Source organism: Garra rufa, chromosome 6, assembly GCF_049309525.1.
Source record: "Garra rufa chromosome 6, GarRuf1.0, whole genome shotgun sequence".
NCBI classification, from domain to species: domain Eukaryota; kingdom Metazoa; phylum Chordata; class Actinopteri; order Cypriniformes; family Cyprinidae; genus Garra; species Garra rufa.
The window spans coordinates 49239640-49263927 of record NC_133366.1 but is presented as its reverse complement, the minus strand read 5'-3'; the positions used below and the strand labels follow the sequence as shown (position 1 = coordinate 49263927).

At 35.8% G+C, this 24288-nt stretch overlaps 1 protein-coding gene across 1 annotated transcript in view; it reads right to left on the bottom strand.

Moving 5' to 3' along the window:
- Positions 1–1784: 1784 nt before the first annotated feature.
- nrp2a (neuropilin 2a) overlaps positions 1785–24288 on the bottom strand; it is a 70502-nt gene continuing 47998 nt past the window's right edge. Inside the window, exons 13-17 of the mRNA XM_073842690.1 lie at positions 19528–19787; positions 17797–17890; positions 14941–14973; positions 6384–6443; positions 1785–3994 (exon numbers count right to left, since the gene is read on the bottom strand). Coding sequence (XP_073698791.1) covers positions 3690–3994; positions 6384–6443; positions 14941–14973; positions 17797–17890; positions 19528–19787 — 752 coding nt within the window. The 3' untranslated portion in view covers positions 1785–3689. The remainder of the gene's footprint in view (positions 3995–6383; positions 6444–14940; positions 14974–17796; positions 17891–19527; positions 19788–24288) is intronic.

The window sequence follows — 24288 nt, the reverse complement described above, 5'->3', positions numbered from 1 at the left end:
GTCCTACATTTCTATCTTGCTGTCCATTTAATACATTCTTTTAATACATTAATTTTGTGTAACATTAAGAGAATTTTCTCAGAGCGATGGTCCTGGTGGACGCCCATATCCACATTAAATTTACAAATAATACTGTTTTTGTCTCATGGAATGTAGTTTTAAGAGTTTTTAGGTGATAATGTACTTGTTTAGACTTTAAAAATGCAGTTTGTTAATAAAAATACTTGTATGTATACTTTTGACTGAATTGCCTAGCAACTTTTTTGATGGCTGTTGTTGTTGTTTATTAAATATTATTATTCAATAAATAATATTTAATATAAATAATAGTATTTATTTTTTAAACGCATAGGACATGATGGAAATAGTCCCCTGATTTTAAGTCTCTCGCACTGTCACCACCAACTGATGTTTAGGGCCACCAATACATTAGATAGGAACCATCTTCAGTTGTGTACCTTTGCCGCCTCAGGTGTTTCGGCCTTTTAAACACAATACACCCTCTGCTAAGGCAGGCCTACCACAGGTTGATCAGACCTTGTTGTGGGTTTCTATCCTTTTGGTGGCCAGCTGGGCTCTTTCCTTCTTAACCAGGAAAGTGTTAAGGGTAGTAGTATTGAGAAACAGTGCGTTGGTGATTTTAGTTACATTATCCGCCATTAGATGTGACAATAGACTGAAAATTGAATTTTTGGTTGTAAGTTATTTTTACTTTTAACAACAATTATAAGACACAGCCAACAAAGCACTGATCAGTGCTGTCACTGGAAATCAACCTTAACAGATGAAAGAATAGTATAACAAAGATATCGCTTTCCTCAGTGGACATTTTAACTAATGTTTTATTGTGAATGTGAGACTGAGCTGAAGAATGAACGCTGCAAATGCAGGTAATCAACACTCACAGTAATACAATATGCTTTCAATGAAGCAAATCAACCTTCCTTCATTGCCCTCAGCTGTTAAACTGAGATTTTAATCCATGGTGGAAGGAAGTACTTCGCACAAAAGAGGCTTTTAAAGACACTCCATTGTTGTTTCTTATGTATTTACACACTCTTGTCGACGAACTGGTGTATAAACACAATATTAGACTCATAGCCATGCGATATGACGATATGACTACACTAACATAGATTACCTCAAATGAACAGACATGAAGCTAAAGCCACACAATTCCGACTCTGGAGCAAGGCTGATTTGATTGACCCTACTATACTATCTTTTACTGTTCCCATCATTAGCCAGTGAAACAGCCAGAGTGTTAAAGGCAAAGGCAGGCACACTATGGAACAGAGAGGAAGCCGAGGTAGAGAAATAGTTAAATGGATGCAACTGGGTGGTTGTATGAGGTGGAGGGATGAAGGGAACTTTAGGGGGTGGAACAGTAAGGCACTTCAAAGCTTTGATGTTGTGAGCCCCTAAATGAAGGCGACTGAAGGTCCGTGCTAATGGGAGCCCATGGGGAGATGAGAGAAACTGTAGCACACATAGCTGGAAAGAGAGCGCAAGAGTGAGTTTGTATGTGTTTTATGACTGAATGTGTTGCTATTTAATAGAGTCAGAGGTTCTATTGATGGACTCCTTTTGTTGTCAGTCGAGGTACGTTATGTACTGGTCTGGTATTTGTAATATTAGATGCATGTGTGTGAGCATGTTGAGCAATGGATATTCAACTCATTTAACAATCCCCTGCTCTTGTAACCCCGAAATTCAAAACCCATCGTAAAACATCAAAATCGGTCACCTTGGAATGTTCCTCATGCATCCACATCAACCCAATATGTTAACAATCCTTTATTAAATAATCATAATAACAATAATAATCATCATAAAAAGCACAATTTCTGTACAAAGTGTCCAAAGAGAGACTGGAATTCTACCCAGTGCTGTGATTCTCAAGTATTTCGAGTGTTTAAGACAGACGAACGCTCCAAAGCAGTCTTTTTTTTTTTTTCAGGTCCAGAGCCGAGGCTGGAACAAAGTAGCTCCAAGGCACTTGCAAAAGTCCAGGGGTCCAGTAGCAAGAGTCTTCAAGAAGATAAGAAGTACAGGTATGTGTATGGATCAAGCAGGGTTCAGTAGAAACATCTAGGCTCGCCTATCAGTGCCTCAAAACTCCCAGAGATCCCAGATTCTCATAACGTGTCTTATTCTGCAGAGGTGTAGTGTGCTTTGGGTGCATTTATTTCCACCAGCTCCAACAATAAGTATTTTTCGAGTATGTATGAGGGTGGGGAATCCCATCTGAGCAAGTCGGTAAAGATTTACGGCATCTGTCTTCCAGTCTTTGAAAACCACAGGGGAGCAGGTTTACAACCAAACCTGTCTCCTGTTAACATAAAGCCTAAGCATGGAAACTGAGTAAAAGAGAGAAAAAAATCAATTGGGAATGAAACAGAGGAAATAACTGCTGTATGATGTACATTTGAAAGCATTGGTGTTCCACAAGGCTCTGTGTTGGGTCCTAACTGGTTTGCACATAACCTAAAAGAAGAACAACTGTAAAATGTTTTTTAAAGTGAATTATCGTTAACACTCATCTTGGCATCTCAAAAAGGATTTCAAGAAAATATATTAAATATTTATGTATACACTTTTTTGCTTCAAATTCAAATCTAAAGTGTTTTACTTCTTACAGACCACTTAAACTTTAATTTTGAGGTGTAAAAATATCTGTTTGACTCAGGGGCCAAGATATACTGCACTGATAGATTTTAGTTTATTTTTCAAATACAAGCAGTGGACCTGAACCTCAGTGAGCCTATAACTGTAGCATTCTTTAATGCCCAGAGTAAAAATAAGTGAAATTGTATTTCAAATCCATCTTTCAGTATCTGTCAGGCTTTCAACCCTTGTTTCACATTATTTAATGCCTGTTTGCTAGCTTAAAGATCGCACATTAGCTTAGTCTTAGTCTCCCATTTATAGCAATCCATAGGTTGCACTGACAAAATCCTCAGTCGTTTCAAACTAGTGTGGTGCCTTTTTTTTCAAAACACAATCCACAAAACACACTGCGCCGAAAACTAAATCTAAGAACCCTCAATCTGTCTTACTTTTCCATTTCCAAGCTGTCAGACTGACAAGAGAAACAAAATGGTTGGCTGAAAGCAATGGATTGTAAACACACGATAATAATGACGTATAATCACCCTGGGCTACTGAACTTCTCTGCGATAGAAAAACAATAAAGCAACATTAAACCCATCAACGCCTTTAAAAACAATGCACCACATCCTAGGCCACAAAACATACTTTTTCGGGAATGATGGTGGACGGAAGTTTGCGGCTTGAAAGTCCAACCCCAAATCTCCCATTTCAAAAACTAGACCTCTTAGAAATCTAAGCTGATATACTCTCATCTTTTTGGAATAGCAGAACGTTGATATGTATCGACATTTATTTTGAGGCTGAGCCCTGGAAAGGGTTTCGTCAATTCTTGTGGCACTCTCCACTTTTGATATAATCCAGTGAAAGACGAGGAAGTCCTTGGCAGCAGTGTTAGAGCTGAATAAGCACAACTGCTTGGAAAATAAGCTCCAGGAGAAGTTCAGTCTAGGAGCTCTCCAGCTGAGATGGACATGCATTCCAGGAATACTAAGAGATGAGGCTCGTCTCTTCAAAGAGTCAAATCGGGTTACTTTGAGGTCATTTTAGGATACTTGATATCTCCCCATCTGTTCTCCTCAAGCCTCGGAGCAGCAGCGCTGTTGGTTAAGCTTTACTTTGTGCTTAATCCCATCATACAGCTCGAAGTTGTAGTTCTCCAAAGTGGTGGACGAGCGTGACGTCAAGCCGCCGTACGAGCAGGTGCAGTAAAGGAGGAGGCCGGCGCACACGGCACCTAGAAGAACGCCCAGAGAGCTCATGACGATGATGGTCAGGAGAATGGGGTCCAGAGAGTACAGCCAAGTGTTGTCCTTATCGACCACACGCGTCACCGGAGGCTCTGATGGCGTTTCGGCTGTGCTCCATTCTGGAAATTGGAAACCTACAACAACAAGAGAAAAGGAGAGCATATAAAGAAATGTTCTTGACGATCTAATGCACATACAATTAAGGTCAAAAGTTTACATACACCTTGCAGAATCTGCAAAATGTTAATTGGGATAAAATAATAGTTGAATTTATAAAAAGGACCCTGTTCAAAACTTGACATGCTTGATTCCTAATACTGTGTTGTTACCTGAATGATCCACAGCTGTGTTTTTTTTATTTATTTAATGAAATTTGTTCTTGAGTCCCTTTTTTGTCTTGAACAGTTAACTGCCTGCTGTTCTTAAAAAGGTCCAACACATTCTTCGTTTTTTAGCATTTCTGTGTATTTGAACACTTTTCAACAATGACTGATTTTGAGATCCATCTTTTTTAACACTGAGGACAACTGAGGGACTCGTATTCAACTATTACAGAAGGTTCAAATGCTCACTGATGCTTCAGAAGGAAACTGGGGGTGAAAACTTTTTAAATTTAAAGATCAGGGTAAATTTTACTTATTTTGTCTTCTGGGAAACATGTAAGTATCTTCTGTAGCTTCTGAAGGGCAGTACTAAATGAAATATGATATTCAGGCAAAATAAGAAAAATGTGCACGTCTTCATTCTGTTCAAAAGTTTTCACCCCCAGCTTTTAATGCATAGTTTTTTCCTTCTGGAGCATCAGTGAACGTTTGAACCTTCTGTTATAGTTGCATATGAGTCTCTCAGTTGTCTTCAGTGTGAAAAGATGGATGTCAAAATCTTACAGTCACTGTTGGAAAGGCTTCAAAAACACAAAAATGCTGAAAAACCAAAGAATTTGTGGGACCAGAAGGATTTTTGAAGTTCAAGACAACTTTTCAAGACAAAAAAGGGACTCAAGAACAAATATCATAAAAAAACACAAATTTAAATTATAATTTTCTCTTGTGGACTATATGTAAACATCTTATTCAGGTCAGTATTAAAAAAACATGCATTTTGTATGATCCCTCTTATAACATTTTGCAGATTCTTCAAGGTGTATGTAAACTTTTGACCTCAACTGTAAACTTTTGTTTTTGGACCTGATATGGTGGTAATATCATGGTAGTACCATGTCCAAATAACATTTTTGTAAGTACAATGGTAGTCTTTGAAGTATTTTGGAGAAAATACCATGGTTTAACCTTGGTAAATGAATAGAGTAATCAATCAGTAGTGTTACTGTACTTATACAATATGTTTTTGTAAGAAGGTTTTGTTTAACACTACAGCCTTTGAAGGCTAAACAGAAGTTTGTGTTTGTTTTCCCGCACAGTATCCTATTGAGAAAGATACATACAGTATAACCAACTAATGGCCTGGTCTGTGGGAAAACTGTGGCTGTTTTCAGCTGACAAAACTAAGCCGTAAACTCTTTTGTGGCACCCTGTGCCTTGCTAGCGGTTGCATTAGGCTTAATTAGGCTGCTTTTGACAGCGAGCTGATGCCAAAACTCACACCAGCTGAGCTGCTTTTGCACTTTGACTGATATCTGTTGCATTTTGTTAAAGCTTCTGCCCTTTTCGTTCCAACAAATGGCTTTCAAGGTGATTGACAGCTTGTGAAGAGTGTAAGCTAAACACAGACTTCATTACGTTGTATTAGAGTAGGGGGGAAAATGGGAAAAAGATGGAAGACATTGATAAAGGAAGTCAGGGAGAGTGAAAGAAAGACAGATGGAGGGGGGGGGGGCAGTCTTTAAGGATGAACAGATTTCGGTTGGGTAATTAACTCGTCCTTGTCTTTTTTATTTATTTATTTAAGAGCCAAAACAAAGACATCTTTATGAGTTGAGATGGATTCCAACTGTGTGATAGCGAGAAGGGAAGGGCGGAAAGTATGATAACCGGAGATGGGTTTTTTTGCGCTTCTTTGCAGAAATGCGGGGTGCATGAGGGCGATGCGAGTATGAACAAACACGTACCCACACAAACACACTGTATCATCTCAGCTCTACCCATGCAAACATATGCACAGATGCGCTGTGGAGCTCCACAGCTTGTGCCAAAAAAAATTACGGAATGGAAGCAGCATTCACAACCCATTTAATTACATAATGTGGTGTATTTTCAAATAAACAGGATATTCGAAGAGAAAAAAAGATTGGGATTTGATTTGACAGATAGTGTGCACAAACAAACCATTCACAATAAGAGCAGAAACATGTATTGTTGAAGTAATTAGGGTGAATTTTGAGTTCATGTTCACTCTAAATATGCCTAAACCATCTGTTTTTGACTAATTTGAAAACCTTGAGGGGAAAAAAAAACAATAGATGAAAGATTTCTCATTCCTGGTTCCATTCTTTGAACTTGGTTAGACTAAATAGCCTGCCAGGAAGCAATCATGTATGTACTGTATGTAGTAGTGGGAACTAACCTGCATTTACGTGGTCTTTCCCGTTGAAGAGACGCCCATTTCCGACGGCTGGTTTTTTAACTGCGGACAGAAATGTAGACATTGTATTGAAATATATACAATACAAAAATAAAGTGTGCAAGAAATTATTATTAACCATATGCATATATCTGACCCTTGACCAAAAAAAAGTCATAAGTATCACAGGTATATTTGTAGCAATAGACAACAATACATTGTATGGGTCAAAATGATCAATTTTTCTTTTATGCCAAAAATCAATAGGATATTAAGTAAAGATCATGTTCCATGAAGATATTTTGTACATTTCCTACCATAAATATATCAAAACATAATTTTTGATTAGTAATATGCATTGCTGAAAACTTAATTTGGACAATTTTAAAGGCAATTTCCCCAATATTTAGATTTTTTTGCACCCTCAGAGTCCAGATTTTCAAATAGTTGTATCCTAACTTACCATACATTAATGGAAAGCTTATTTATTCAGCTTTCAGATTTCAAAAATTGACCTTTAAGACTGTTTTTGTGGTCCAGGGTCATATATATACACAATAGGGTCACACTTTCACCTTTACATCATAACATCATAGGATTATTCAGAATTCAGATAACTAGCTATTACTATATCAACAATATACAGCAACTAACTTCCTAATTTACACTAATGTGGCCCCTTGTGGAACTTGAAGTGTTTGGATTGACTTGCATGGAGTATTGGGCCTTGGATTGACAGAGATCTAAGTATATTTTGAGACTTGAGGCTAAGTAATAAATTATTAAAGGGTCGCAAGATATGTAACATAATTACAGAGTACAGAGAATAACCATGTGACCTACATAATTAGTAATTGAAGCATACCAGCATTTAAAGATTAAGGGAACACACAAATATAGCAGCAGAAATAGGCCAATGTCTATTGTTACTGCGCTGATATAAATAGATATAAAGAGAAGTGAGGATTAGAAAAATAAGATTTTATTGTCACATTTTAAAAGCAGGTTTTCAAGACACAAATTCATCAAGCAAAAATATTCTGTTCACATTCGCATTTTAAACAATTTACTAATTTCAAAGTTGAGGTATAGGCTGACCACAGTTAGAAGGTACTTTTATAAAGCAAAGTGCATTATCATCATCATCCTCGTTATTATGATTAAATTCATAGTCTGTTTCAGAAGTATCACCACCTCCACTAACACCTAAGTAAGCTTTGCGGTGCAATAAAAGGCCCATAACTTTCAAATGGCTTTATGGATCAGGTCGCTTTGTTCCAAAAACGTCCGAGTCGGAGCCCGCTGTGTCTAAAAGCAGAGAAATCAATGTGAGAGCTCGCGCACCACGGATGCGAAGGCGGTAGCCTGACTGGATCCATTGTGAGCGATCTATTCTACCCAACCTCCGAGGAAAACGCAGTCGACTGTTCGACAACCCCTGAGATGCTCGTGTCCAAAAGTAGCATGAGTCATTCGGATCTGGGGAGACATCGGCAGGGGCGTGAACATCAACCTCAATCCTCCGCTCTATGAAAAATAGACTTTATTTGCTTTATTAGAAGCTTCTCGGTTCATGCAATTAAGAGCCCGAGAAGAATGGCTGTTTGGCATCACGCCTCGCCGGGTGACGCGTCGACGGCGTTCTCGAGAGAGCGCTCGCACTCATTAATGTGGTTTCCCGAGTCGACGAGAGACACCGGGCGGGAGACGAAACGCCTATAGCAGCTTTAATAAATGGTATCTGGTCCATTAACTAATTAAAAAATATTAAGAGTGAAGAAAGAAGGGGGGACATGGTTTAGGGAAGAAAAGAGCGATAAAGTGGCTGCTTTAAAAGCACATTGCATGACGGTGCCAAAACATCTCTTACACCTCACAGCAGGAAATGGCATTAAAAAGCCCCTCCGGAGCCAAGGGTCTTTATTCTTTTATTTCCATTTTGAACAGCTCTATACTTCGTATATCAACATGAAGATCTTTTGAAATGCTTTGAGTTCTGATTCTAGATTTGCTGAAGGTTTTTAAAGACATAGCTGGTGTTAAAATGATACAAAACGCTCCGAAGTCGTTCCAAACCCTCATTTCAAATGTGAAAAACAAAAGGAAATGCTAAATGTTTACATTGTGTTTTACTGAATCTTTTTTTTTTTTAAGAATCTGGTTACGACATTCGAGAACCAATGGCATTTACTGTAACTGATGGCAACTTTGCCACCATATTTGATTATATGTGAACGCAAATTAGATTTGAGTGAATAATGACTATTTTTGCTCACACAAATCTATTGTATGGTTTGGGAAAAGTTTGCATTTGTACAAACTCCTTTTATGATATGTGACCCTGGACCACAATTTTTTAAAATTAAGATCTATACATCATCTGAAAGCTGAATAAATACGCTTTCCATTGATGTATGGTTTGTTAGGACAATAAATAGCCAAGATGCAACTATTTGAAAATCTGGAATCTGATCCAAAAAATCTAAATATTGAGAAAATCGCCTTTAAAGTTGTCCAAATGAAGTTCTTAGCAATGCATATTACTAGTTTTGATATATTTACGGTAGGAAATTTACAAAAAAAATATTCATGGAACATGATCTTTACTTAATATCCTAATAATATTTGACATAAAACAAAAATGTATTATTTTGACCCATGTATTTTTGGCTATTGCTGCAAATACACCCATACTTAAGACTGGTTTTGTGGTCCAGGGTCACAAATGTTTACTGTTTTTCTATAAAATAAAACAGAAAACTACTAGAAAACAGTTCAAACTTGTGAGATACATTCCAAGAATCTGGTTTTGACATTAGACAACTAATGCGGTTTGATGTCACTGATGTCAAATTTGCCACTATATTTGATTATACGTCAACGCAAATGAGATTTGAGTAAATGATGCCTATTTTTTGCTCTCACAAATTTATCATACTGTATATATGGTGAGGTCATTTTCATTTACATAAAGGTGCAACAAGAACATTTTTCAAGACATTTCCTTTTGTGTTACACAGAAGAACGAAAGTCATACGAGTCTGGAATAACATTGCAGTAAGTTTTCATTTTGGGGTGAACTAATGCTTTTAAACAGGTAGCGCTTTGGACATTTGTACTGGGGTAATGCAATACCATATGGTGATCAAATGGTACTGCCACAGTATGTTCATGACACTCCTCTTTCCTAATCCGAAACTGATTAATATAACCTATAAAACCGAATGACAACTCAATTCAATAAATGATTCAACATGGCTATGAAAACGCATATGTCGGTCTTGGACAGCATTCACTGCTAATCACTCCTGAAGCTTCATGATGCTTCAGTGAACCAAAATTGCTACCAGGTGTTGATATCTGCACAAGTTGCGCTTCCTCATCGCATGGAGACGCAGAGAGGAAACAGCTGTCTTTGTTTATGGGACTTGTTTTTGGAGCCTCCACACCAGCAAGCATTTGCTCAGAATAACACACGCCAACACAGTTTTGGGTGATCTTTGGGGAAAAAAATGTGAGAAACGCGAGATAAAAAAGGAATAACCTAGATACTGCCAGAGAACAAAGAAACAAACACAAAACATGAAGACTCCCTTACATAATCTCTCTAATTCTCGTATCTCATTGGTGGTGCCATTACTTGATTTAAGTTGAGCACATCATTGATATAAAACCATGCCTAATACAATGTTTAAAGTCAACATGAACAAACATTTGCAATGCATTTTAAATCCATAATGAAAAAACGAGACGAGACTGAAAAGTTGGCGTTTCATCTTCTGAATACGAGTTTGCACATTCTTCCTGCCACTTTTGTTAAGGCTTTTTAATTGGGAAACCCAATGTCAATTCTTTTGTCAAATCTATTTTTGTTTGCAATAACTGAAGCACTCTTTATTACATTATTGACAACCGGCATTAATCTACTGTGTTAAATATTGGCAAGGTTTTAGAAAAAAAATTGATTTCATGTTGACTTTAAAGGCAGTGTTCATCAAGACAGCATATGTTTATATCATCTTAGGTGGACTCCTTATTCATCAGACTTAACTCAAGTTGTTTACATGCAGAAACCTTTTAAGCAATACTCCGCCTTCCCTTATTACTAATTAAATCATGCTTGCGTTGTATTCAAAAAGTGCTAAGAAGCACATTCTCAGTAATGGAGCCTCCGCCCGTATGCTTTGATTTCCTGAAAGCTTCTTTCTTTCACCAAAGGTCTGTTCCCATGTTCTGCTATAATAAGGTAAAGTACTCGTAATCAATCTCAGGGACTAGTCAAAGTGCAAACATTGTGGCGTGTCCACAACAGCTCTGAACTCCCCAGTGTCTAATCACATTGATTTAACATAAGTACAGCACACTGGAACAAAGTCAGTCCAGTCCAGGTCATTAGATAACACGTCCTCTTGGCGTGGCGCTCATCATGAGGCTCTAGATGTGGTAAACAAGCTGAGCGCGCTAGTAAGACAGGGTCGTCGGTATCCAAGAAAGAAAAGAAGACAAACAGAACGAGGAAACAGAAAAATCGTTGGATCCAAGCATCTGAGAGCGTTCTTTGAGGTTCTCCTCCAGCTCTTCAATCTGAGATCTGCTTTTGTCAAGGACTTCCTTCACGAAGTCAGCATTTGCAGGCAAACCTCTAAATCTTTAATCCAGGTGTTCACCAGTAGGAATTGCCATCGCCCTTCTCAACCCATACAGTCAACTTGGGCGTCACGCCAGCTCTATGCGTGCCGCCGTTGGGGTAATGTGCATTGTGAGGGCTGTAGTAGGCCATTGTGGGTTGGTTCCTCCTGGCCGTAAGATGGCGACAGCTAACGGCCATGACAATGACAATGAGCAGGAACAAGATGGCTCCTCCACCAGCCATTATGTAATACCAGTTGGGCAAAACGGGTGGTACTGACAGCGTATCTATTGTTGGCTCACTCTTGCCAGGTAGGGCTCCCCCTGGTGGAGAGATATACAAACTGTGAAACTACTGCTGGGTTCAAATGCAAGCACACTAAGATGCTGTATTGACTGATTGGCATACAATCACGTAGGGTAGAAGCTTCATGCTCCATGTTTCACTGTTCGATATCACCATCTGGCATTGAGGGATCTACATAGAGGCATGTACAGTGAAACAATGGGAGTAAATGCAGTGCTGTTATGTAACGTGCTTTCAAATAGGCACCTGAGTCAGACTCCAAGCATGCTGCAAATAAAGACTGCCCCGCTCTAGTCCTGGGGAGTGGGAATGCCGTACTATAAATCATATTGCATGCTGGATTTTGGGACAAGTCTCTCTCCAGGACTACTCAAAGGGCAGGTGGATATACATGACTACAAGTGCTGGTAGTTCTCCAAACCGTTATGTCTTAGGGGTACATTGGGGCTGCATTCAAAAAAAGAGGCTGTTTTGCCAAGCAGAGGCACATGCATTCTGCTCTCCCTCAGTCTTTTGGTTCTTGCAGAATGCTGACAGATATATCGATTATTGCAGGAGTTTGTAATAGGGCTGGGCACCACAACTGAGACTGAGACAGACCCAATGTGACATTTTTGCTTTTTTTGCATGGTCTTGCTCTAATTTTGTCAAGTATGCCATGTTTTAAATTATTATTATTATATTAATTTACCAAAAGAAGAGGGGGCATACAAAATGCTTCTTATTTTTTATTAAGCACTGACCTGAATAAGACATTTCACATGAAAGACATTTACATACAGTCCACAAGAGAAAATAGTAGTTGAATGAACGAATAGTTGAACCTGAATGATCCACAGCTTTTTTTTTTTTTTTGTTTAGTGATAGTTGTTCATGAGTCCCTTGTTTGTCCTGAATAGTTAAACTTTAGGTCCCACAAATTCTTTGGTTTTTCAGCATTTTTGTGTATTTGAACCCCTTTCCAACAATGACTGTATGATTTTGAGATCTTTTCACACTGCGAACAACTGAGGGACTCATACACAACTATTACAGAAGGTTCAAACGCTCACTGATGCTCCAGAAGGAAAAAAAAAACGATACATTAAAAGCTTGGGTGTGAAAACTTTTGAACTGAAAGAAGATGTGCACATTTTTCTTATTTTGCCTAAATATCATATTGTTTTCACTTAGTACTGCCCTTCAGAAGCTACAGAAAATACTTACATGTTTCCCAGAAGACAAAATAAGTCAAATTTACCCTGATCTTTAAATTCCAAGAGTTTTCACCCCCTAGCTCTTAATGCATCGTGACCAGTGGGCAGTTTAACTGTTCAGGACAACTAATGAACAACTATCACTACAACAACAACAACAAAAAAACACATGCCTGTGGATTATTCAGTTAAGAACACAGTATTAAGAATCAAGTGTATGTAAACTTTTGAATGGGGTCATTTTTATAAATTCAACTATTTTCTCCTGTGGACTATGTGTAAACATCTTTTATGTGAAATATCTTATTCAGGTCAGTACTAAATAAAATTTAACATGCATTTTGGTATGATCCCTTATATTTTGGTAAAATAATTAACATTTTGCAGATTCTGCAAGGTGTATGCAAACTTTTGCTTAACTTAAACTGTATATGAATGCACATTAGCATTGAAAAAAAAAACACTTAATAAATAATAATAAATAAAATACAATATCAATATATGGAATTAAAGTACAAATGCAATATCTTGTGAAAAAAGTCACTATAGATCCATGACTGAATCTGCATAATTACAACCATCAAACCACCAAGTGTAACACTCCAAGAATCGTAATAGGCTAATTTTCACACCAACCACAAAGCTACTGGATGATTTCAGCTGCTTTCGAAAGCCAACGTGAAACGCCGCATGTTGACTTTAAATTGCAACAGCTTTGAGCAATTTCTGACACGCTGAAAATAAAAACAGACCTACATCCCGACGAAAACAACCAAAATAGTAACAAATATTACGATCACACAACAAGTGAAAGCAGAGGTTCTTGTCAGCTCTGCTTTGTCTATCTCGCAGATTAGTAAGCACCGTGTGAGAAGCGAACATTCGAGAAAAGAATGACACCAAAAAAGCAGTTCTCCAGGGACTCCAACGAGACATACCCTGAGTCTCTGATGCAATGCTGCCATCTGAGCAGAACCCGGCACAGGCAGACATCTTGTTATGCTATATTCAGCCACAGAGCATGACTGAGCCACTCATTAGGGAGAGCGACTTGGCTCTGCCAGTGTCTTTTATTGACACTCATTTCACAAAAGAAAGCGGAGGTGCTAATACGCCGGTAGCTTGTTTGGGGATTCTTGCCAATGCAAGTTTAAAAAAAAATAAAAAATACAGTTTTGTAATAAAAAGAAATGGGAAATCCAAATATAAAAACCATTATGCTGCTTCAGTGTCCAGTGTTGGACGGCAGTCCATGTCTGTGTTCTATATACTGACAAATACTTAGTTTTCAAGGTATCCTACACCTTTCTCACAATTCCCATGCCTTTTCTAGTCATTTGAGATTACAGATAAGGAATTTTCATTAGAAATTGGTTATTTGATTTTTTCCATCAGCTATCAATCTTTGAAATGAATGCAATCTATAAACATACAGGTGATTCCAACTATGATATTGCTTGAAAAAGACATTTATAGCCATCGATGTTATGTCTAAAATACATTTTAGACACAGCATAGACAGTTATTTTGTCAGCACAGGATCAGCTTTTCATAAACCAGTCTATAATAAATAAAATATGCATTTTAGAGTTCAAATATCTTCAATAAAACAAAAAACAGGCATGCATTTACATATTAAACTATGGTTTAAATATCCAATGAGTCACAAAAAAAGTTTCCCTCAGCAGATAGATGTGTATTCATTATAGAAACATTTTATATTTCATATAGACTTTGAAAATAGTATCAATTTCTTTAAAAATGGTTGGCAACAGTTTAGTTTAGGGACCAATTGTGACTCTGGACCAGTCGTAAGTAGCACGGATATATTTGCAGCAATAGAAAACAATACATTGCATGGGTTATTTGGTTTTTTTTATGCCAAAAATCATGGATATTAAGTAAACATCATGTTCCATGAAGATATTTTGTAAATTTCCTACTGTAAATATATCAAAACGTAATATGCATTGTTAAGAACTTCATTTGGACAACTTCAAAGGCTATTTTCTTAATATTTCGATTTTTTGCACCCTCAGATTCCAGATTTTTAAATAATTGTTTCTCAGCCAATACAAATGGTTTTGTGATCCAGGGTCACAATTATCATTATTAAATGGTTGCTTATTGTCAAACTGTGTCACACTGTGGCAGATCAGCCTCATGGGTTCAGCAGCCTGACAGTCCATGTTTGAGCATCTTTCCCAGTTGGGACCTTAACTGGGCCACACGGTAATAAAAAATGTCAGAAACGTACTGGTCACCTCAAATAACCGACCCAACCCCAGGCTCCTCAACTCACTGCATAAATACCACACGCTAGGCAGGAAAAGGAACCCTAGACCACCGCTGTAAACAATAACTGCTGAGCAGGGCAGAGAGCAGGAAGTGCAAACATTCACACCCGAGGCAGAGAGTTTAAACTCACCGGTCATGTCCGGAGGGACCGCGGCGAAAGGCTCTAGATGAGGAAAAGAAAGATGGGGAGAGGCAGAGAAAGAGAGAAAGACAAGCAGAGCTAAATGTTAATCTGTAACATGAGGTTAACGGTGGGGTACATGCATGCCTTACTGTATCTAATGCTGATGACTTTGAAAACATGCACTGAACTTCAAAAAATAAAAACCTAGAATAACCTACATCAGACACTACAGGGGAAATACAACTAAGATGGTTTCTGAAATATTTCACCCGCAAATCACCCACAAATACATTAATTTCATGATAATTAACCCCAAAACTTTCATTACTGTAATGTGTCTGAAAGTTTACTTTTGATTAGTTATTCTCAATTAATACCTTTATCATCAGTTATTATTATTCCCATTGCTTTCAGATATTAATCATATTAATCATCATCATCATTATTATTGATTTTGTGAACTGTGACATTATTTTCTTGATAACTAACCGCAAAATTTTCATTACTGTAATGTGTCTAAAAGTTAGCTTTTAATTTATTATTCTCAATAATTAATACTCCTATCATCAATTATTATCATTATTTTAATTTTTCCCATTATTTTCAAATATTAATAATGGTATTGTTATTATTGTTAATAATAATAAAATTAATAAATTACTATTCCTAATTATTAATGATTTTTATTATTATTTATAACCCAAATATTCTCATTACTGTAATGTCACTACCTTTGATTCATTATTCTGAATTATTAATATTTTTTCATCATTATTTTTATTATTATTATTTCCATTGTTTTAATATATTAATATTGCCATTATCAATAACAATAATATTAATAATAATAACTAATCATTATGATTATTATTCCCATTATTCTAAATTATTAATGCTTTTATTATTATTATTATTGTTATTGCTTTTGTGGACTGTGACATTATTTTTCTGATAATTAACTCAAAAACTCTTATTACTGTAATGTGTCTGAAACTTTCCTTTTGATTCATTATTCTCAATTATTAATACTTTATCATCAGTTATTATTATTTTTATTATTTCCATTATTTTCAAATATTAATAATGCTATTATTACTATTAATAATAATAAAAACTAATTATAATGTTTATTATTAATGCTTTATTATTCTTCTTATTATTTATTGATTGATTTTGTGGACTGTGACATTATTTTCTTGATAATTGACCCAAAACTCTTATTACTGTAATGTGTCTGAAAGTTTACTTTTGATTCATTATTCTCAATTATTATCACTTTTTATTAGGTATTATATTATCCCCATTATTTAAAAATATTAATAATGCTACTATTATTATTATTAATAGTAATAAATAGTCAACTATGATTATTATTCCCATTATTCTTAATAATTAATGCTTTTTTATTATTATTTTTATTATTATTATTAGTTTACTATAATACAAACAAGTCTAGTACCTTGTTTGTATTATAGTAAACTAGTAAAAATCTATCTATATTTTTAATCAAACATTCTAGATAATTTTTTTAATACAGGAAAAATACAAGATTATTTAAATTAATACAGGAAAGTGTGTACAGCAGTTAGTATCACCTTTGACTTTCACCAGATCATTTTAAATGGTCTTTCTGTGTTTCTAATGGCTTTTTAAAAATACAAATATTCTGGTTCAGGTGATCAATGGTCATGAAAATAATGTAACAATGCAAAAAATCCTCACAGTCCTTGTCTTTTTCGGAATGAGTTATGACCTGGACATGTTCTTAACAGGTTTTGAGATTCACCCAGGTGCTGTTTCCAAATGCTATTACTTAAAAGCATTTTTCCTTCAGCTAAATTCTCTGTCCCAACCTCCATTCAGTGTTCAGATAAAGCATTTGATTCTCAGTTTGTTGGCACAGAAGCGTGTTTTCAAGTTTTAAGCTGTTTTCATGTTGTGAAGGTTTTGTTTTGGGGAGCAAACATGGAGGGGATGGTGAAGATTGCTCGAATTCTTGAAACGCAAACAATTAGAAACAGACGAGAAACTGTTGTGGGGGCCAGCGGCCCAGGGATCTCTTTTTGGCGGGGACTACAAGTCCAACTGCACTGGTCGATAAGAACTCTCCCAGCATGCTTTGGGAAGAATCACAGCAGGCGCATGGTGGAACACGAGCTCAGGAGGCTTCCAATTTTTGGATTCGAAATTAACCACCAAGTCCCGTAGCTATGAAGCGAGCCAAACGGCAACGCCACGAGCCAAAAATGACTAAATCAGGGTTTCCAGTTATGGACTGGGAATCGTAGAAGCGGCGAGCACATGGTAACGTTTCTGATGTCTTTAAGACCGTAAACCACAAAGCTTCTGTGCAAGATCCATCCTCAAAAGGCTTGGGCTATCAACTAATTCCGTTAAAAATCTGTGTTTACAAACATGGAAGGAGAAGTGCAAAGGAAATAATGAAACATAGATTAGCATCGAGGCCCAGGGGCATTTGTGGCCTAGATTTGATTCTACATTTTGCGTTTGATGGCAAACAACGAGCCGCAGTATTTTTTTGTGTGTGTCCTCCTTTCATGTTAATAAATTCTATTTTGAGAAGCTCCTTGAGATAGTGGCTGTGATGGCTAGGTTTGATCACAGTAAATAGAGAGGTTTACGGAGCGAGATTCTCAACGAATTATGGTGAAATGGTGGAACTGGAATATGTGGCGCCTGTAATGAAGAGATAAAGGTGACTTCACAGGAAACCAGAAAGAGCGTGGCAGGGAGAAACATCTGGTGGAGATAATGCACGGCTTTGGCTTAAATTGTTGCTATGAATGACAACAAAAGGACAAAACTAATGACGGGAGAAAAAGATGAAACGTGCACACTTACGAGTACACTCCTCCAGTGGTGTGTTCATGCTCATGTGGATGTTATCGATCCAGATGTGGCCTTTGATACCCTCAAAAAATCCTTCGATTACCACCTGTGTGATGAAAATATGAGCACATGTCACACTACCAAGACTAAACAAGTACATAAAGGTTTACATAATAATTAATGAAGATTCAAATAAGTAATTATTTGGGCTGTTAAAAGATTCAAGTATCATGTTTTAGACAGAAAACTATTATTATTTTTTTAACTAAGCATATTTTGACACCATAAAGATTTTTGTAGTGTGAGATTATTTCAGTTTACATTTTAATTGTTTAAATTTCCATTACAAATTCCATATGACTCTCATTAGATTTTTTTATTATTAAATAAATAACTACAAAAGCAGTGCAACAATTATAAATACTATCCTTTTTTTATTTATTTGGTTAAAAATACACATGATAGACTTTTTATTTTTAAATTAGGAATAAATGCATGAGATTTACACTTTTTTCTCAGAATTGCACGATACAAACGTACAATTCTGACTTTTTCTCAAAATTAAGTGATACAAACTCACAATTCTGACTTTTTTCTCAGAATTGCATGATAAAAACTCAGAATTCTCATGTTCTTCTCAGAAATGCATGATACAAACTTGCAATTCTGATTTTTTTGCAACTCTGACCTTTTTTCTCAGATTTATGTGATACAAACTCACAATTCTGACTTTTTTCTCAGAACTGCGTGATACAAACTCACTATTCCGACTTTTTTTCAGAACTGCATGATACAAACATACAATTCTTTTTCTAAAAACTGCGTGATAAAAACATACAATTCTCACTTTCTCTCACAAATTCACAATTCTGACTTTTTCTCAAAATTAAGTGATACAAACTCACAATTCTGACTTTTTTCTCAGAATTGCATGATAAAAACTCACAATTCTCATGTTCTTCTCAGAAATGCATGATACAAACTTGCAATTCTGATTTTTTTTCCAACTCTGACCTTTTTTCTCACATTTATGTGATACAAACTCACAATTCAGATTTTTTTCTCAGAACTGTGTGATACAAACTCACTATTCCGACTTTTTTCTCAGAATTGCACTAAATAAATTTGCAATTCTGACTTTTTTTCTCACATTTATGTGATAAAAACTCACAATTCTGATTTTTTTTCTCAGAACTGCGTGATACAAACTCACTATTCCGACATTTTTCTCAGAATTGCATGATATAAACTTGCAATTCTGACTTTTTTTTCTCAGAATTATGTGATACAAACTTACACTTCTCACTTTTTCTTAGAACTGCGTGATACAACCTTGAAATATAGAATTTTTCTCCGAATAATGAGTTAAAAATTGCAATTACGAATCATAAAGTCAGAATTGTGGGAAATAAAATTGTGAGTCATAACTTCCAATTCTGCGGGGAAAAAAACTTGTGATATCTCACAATTCATATTCATAACTCACAATTCTGACTTCTTAACTAACAATTGCTTGTTTTAAAGTCATTTAAAGTTAAAGTTTTTAAGTTTTAAAGTCTCTGACTTTTCTTCTCTGAGATTATCTATACCGAGATTAATTTATAAAATAGAATTTAGTAAAATAGAATTTAAACATCAATTGTTTAAATTCTATTAAATTCAATTTTATGGTTTACCAACGCTATTTACCTTACATCAAAGTTTTAAATGTATTTTCCTGTGCATCATCTCTAAAATGCTTACCTGAAATTCATTAGGAGATCGAGGAATGATGGTCCGTCCTTCTTTCCAGATGGGCTCCTGGTCTCCACGAAGGGACCAGAGGAGGGTTTCCTCTTGGTGTTTGTTCTGCAGCAGGACCCTCAGTGTCCCCTGATCCTCCAGCTGATAGGAGAACATCAGGCAGAGCGGTCCGGTGTCAGGATCCACACTCGGACTGAACAGCCGGGCTTTCTGGCCTTGCGTCTCAGGACTGGCCTCAATGTACAGGTAGTTTCCCAAACCTATAAGAGAACAAACACAAGAAAGTGTATCACTAGCTTCCACCGTATGACAGATGAAAAAGTTGCAGCCTTTTGGTTAGTTGCATGTAATCTTGTTTATTCCCTGCTGGGCAAAAAGTGGCATTCAGCATATGACATTTTAACAGTCTGGTTTGTGTCACCGCGGGTCCGACCTATCAAACAGCCAGCGAGCGCTTCCTGAACCCAAACTGTGTTTCCAAGCAACATGTTTCTCTCGTCCCGCCCGTCTAAACGTCATGCTGTGTGATTATACGGAAAAGTCAAGTGTGTCATTGTGGGAAAAGTCAAGCACTTCGTCATTAGTGTTAGTGTCGTTTGTGAGCGACGGCAGCCCACTAGTCTCTACTGTAGGCACTTTAGGTGACGGCAGGTGTCTGTTTGCTAAGCCGAGAGTGAAAGAGCGTTAAGTGGGAGCAAGGCACGACCCCCACGGTGAAGAAAGAGTGGAGAGACAGGTGCGCACTCTTTTATCTCTCTATATATTTGGGAATAATCTTTCCAGACATTTCAAGGTCAAAAGGATCTTGAAAAAAACTCACGCGGTGGCGGCCGGCAGCTCTCCGAGTGATCTTATTGGACGAGGAGGAGACATGTGACCTATTGGAGTCTTAAACATTTTGAGGACTGTCAGAAAGCGCCTATAACACCTTGCAGCTGTCGGCACGGCTTGTTAAGTCTTTCAGAGAGAGCATTTAAAATATTCCAAGGCAATGAATTTAAAATAGGTTTAGGATAACAATCCCCTTAACTTCACTGGGAATGCATATATGAGGAGATGTGAAGGGCTGGGAAGTGAATATCTTTAATTTATGTGAAAAAAAAATCCTCTTTTTGATCGTAAGTACTATATTTATAAGGGGAAACGAATAATGATCTCTTGAAAGAGGCTTTAAGTACATGGAAGTCTATGCAAAAATCCGCCTGGAAGGCAGGTGAAGGACTGGAATACATGGTTGGAAATGCAGTTTTCCACAAGAATCTGCGCCTCTGAAGTCAATTAAAGATACTCCGATTCAACCCTTTGCCACACGGCAACTGGAAGAGACTAAAAAAAAAAAGTGTTTTTTGAACTTCTAGAAAGGAGGCCTGGGAAAGTGCAATGCTTCTTATATTTTAAATGTTTTTGGAACAAAATAAATGATTAAGCATTATTGCTAAGCACCATCTACAACACATATGTGACCCTGGACCACAAAACCAGTCTTAAGTCGCTGGGGTATATTTGTAGCAATAGCCAAAAATACATTGCATGGGTCAAAATTTTTTATTTTTGTTTTATGCCAAAAATCATTAGGAAATTAAGTAAAGATCATGTTCCATGATGATTCTTTGTAAAATTCCTACTGTAAATATATCAAAATGTAATTTTTGATTAGTAATATGCATTGTTAAGAACCTAATTTGGACAACTTTAAAGGTGATTTTCTCAGTATTTTGATTTTTTTGCACCCTCAGATTCCTGATTTTCAAATAGATGTATCTCGGCCAAATATTGTCCTATCATAACAAACCATACATCAATAGAAAGCTTATTTATTGAGTATTCATGTGATGTATACATCTCAGTTTTGTAAAATTTAACCTTATGACTGGTTTTGTGGTCCAGGGTCACATATATAATTATTATATCATATTGTATATAGGGCCCTATGATTTCCAGTCATAAAAATGGAATTTACCGTAAAAGCCAGAATGTCACGGAATTTCTCTGCCAATTCAATATAGGAGTACATTAACACATAAACATGTTAATTTGAATTGGATTTAACTTGAAACGTCAACAGAATTTATTTTTTTACTTAATGTTAAAGCATTATTTTTAAGAAATATGTACCAGAAAAAAATCACAGTATTTGTGAAAAAAAAAAATATATTTTTTTATAAAATCAATTATTTACAGATGCTTCTGAAGATTAATATTTAATCAAACTTTGGGGGAAAAAAATAAACATTTAATCAAACCATTAAATGGAATTCAGAAATTTAATGGAAAACACAAATAAAATAAGAATAATAAATGAAATGTATTTTATATGGCCTTAAAATGTAATTTTTAACTTTTAATAAATTGCTGTTAAATTGTGTGTTTAAAAAAGTGTAATGATTTCAGTTAATTAAACATGCAATTAATACAATTTAATTTAACCATTAAAACATAGAATAGAAAAATGTAAATGGAAAAAAACAGAATCCAGAAAAATTAAAACAAATTGCATAGGGCCCTAGATATATATTATAATAATGTACACTAATGTTAAAAAGTTTAGGGTCAGTAGGAATTTTGTTTTTTATTTTACTTTTTCAAAAATGGATGCATATATAAAGCAGGATGCATTTGGTGTCAGTAGTATTTATTTATTTTATTATTTTTTAAAGACATTCAAATTTTTATTCATGCATGCAAGGATGCATTCAATTGTTCAAACCTGACAGTAAACATTAATACTGTTACAAAAAAAAATTCTGAAATAAATGCTGTTCTTTTGTTCACACAGATATTATGCTTAATATGATATTTTTAACATGGAAAATAATTGTAAAAAAAAAAAAATAAACTCTTAATCAGCAAATATTTTTTAAATGATCATGTGACAAATTCCATTTCATAATTTTTGAAATTGTATTAATATTGTAAAAATTGTATATACCAACCCCAAACTTTTAAACTGTGGTGACTGAAAATATACTGGAAATGTCAAATCTACAGTATAACATGAATGATAAAAAATAAAACGGCTCTAAAATCTGACAGAATGAGACACATTTTTAAAAATGTTGTAAAACAGCTAAATTATGCAAACCAGTGACCTCACATCAATTGAATTCTATATTAATGTTTGGCAACTTTAGACAGCCTACAGTTATATTACTATAGTACTAGGCGAAATAATTTATTGTGTTTATTGTTAATAATTAATGTAATTATTTATTAACCAATGCCATTTTAATCATATTGCTGTTGCTGCTTTTTTTAAAGCAATATTTTAGTTGAGACCAAGCATTGCAATGATTTTACCATGTCAACACTCGACTCTTAAATGTGGTGAAATGACTGCAACACATGCCCTCGAGTGGCATATCGCTTTATTGAAGGCAATGTGAAATGGTGCACCATTTTACTTTTAGAATAAGACTAAATAGTAATGAAGGAAAAAAAAATTTTAATATGGAATTAAGCCAAATTTGAAAACTACAATGGAGGCTGACGCAATGTAAAAAAGGCTAAGTTTTGCATTACATCACCAAAAAGGTGTACTAGGAAAGTAAATCTTGCTTTCATTTTGATAAACATGTGGTAATTTGCAGCCCACTGGTTTCCAGCTTGCAATCAAACAATGATTGTTTCGGCATTCCCAGATTATTTCTGTCTTCGCTGCCATGCTTTGTTCCTGGTGTACGCTTCTAATTGCGATGTGTCATGGGATAGAAATAGAGAGAGTGTGACAGTGTTCGGGAGGGAGAAAGGAGGAGAGAAAGCATGCTGAGCATTCATCCTGTTTTCCTCTTCTAGATCTCATGCCAGTGGCTGACATGTGGAAAGCAGACCGCCGTGTACAGAGGGAATGAGGTCACAGAAGTTTACGAGAACACGTACTGAAGTTAGAAAAAAAACTGTTCTGGGAACAGTCAAGGTGCCTCTCTTCTGGGTGAGGTGTTAAAATGATTAAGGGAAACTGATTCAGAATCAGAATAAATTCATGTTATATGAAAAACAGGGCAGCGTGAATGCCAGTATTACAAAATATAACATTCAGGAGTGTATAAATCACTAGTTTTTCAAAAAAACAAACCAAAAAAACTGTCTAACAGCAACACCAGCAGCTAAAGTCTGTGTCTGACTCCCTAAAGTGTGCTGTGAGTTTTTGGAGTGCAATTGAGAATGAATGGGGGAAAGTCACATCATATGAGGCAATGCCTGGATATGACTGGTTATGTTCGACTGTGATTGGTTCATGTGATAAATCATGCATCTTGTGTTTGTGCATGTTCTGAATTAACGATATAAAAAATAAATAAATAAATAAAAGGAAAAAAATGGCGCTAATGGGAAGATTAATTTGAAATAGTAAGTAAACAACTCACATATTTAGATATAACCACTTTGATACGTCAAAATAAGAATTAAAATAGCATGAAAACATGATTTGTGGGAGTTTTTAGTTTAATCAGCTTGGTGAAATTTAAAGTAAAGTTAATTTTCTGTATCCGTGACTAATACAGTTGAAGTCAAAAGTTTACATACACATTGAAGAATCTGCTAAATGTTAATTATTTTACCAAAATAAGAGGGATCATACAAAATGGATGTTATTTTTTATTTAGTACTGACTTGAATTTAATATTTCACATAAAAGACGTTTACATATAAGAGAAAATAATAGTTGAATTTATAAAAATTACCCAGTTCAAAAGTTTACATACACTTGCCTTAATACGGTGTTGTTACCTGAATGATCCACAGCTGCGCTTTTTTGTTTGT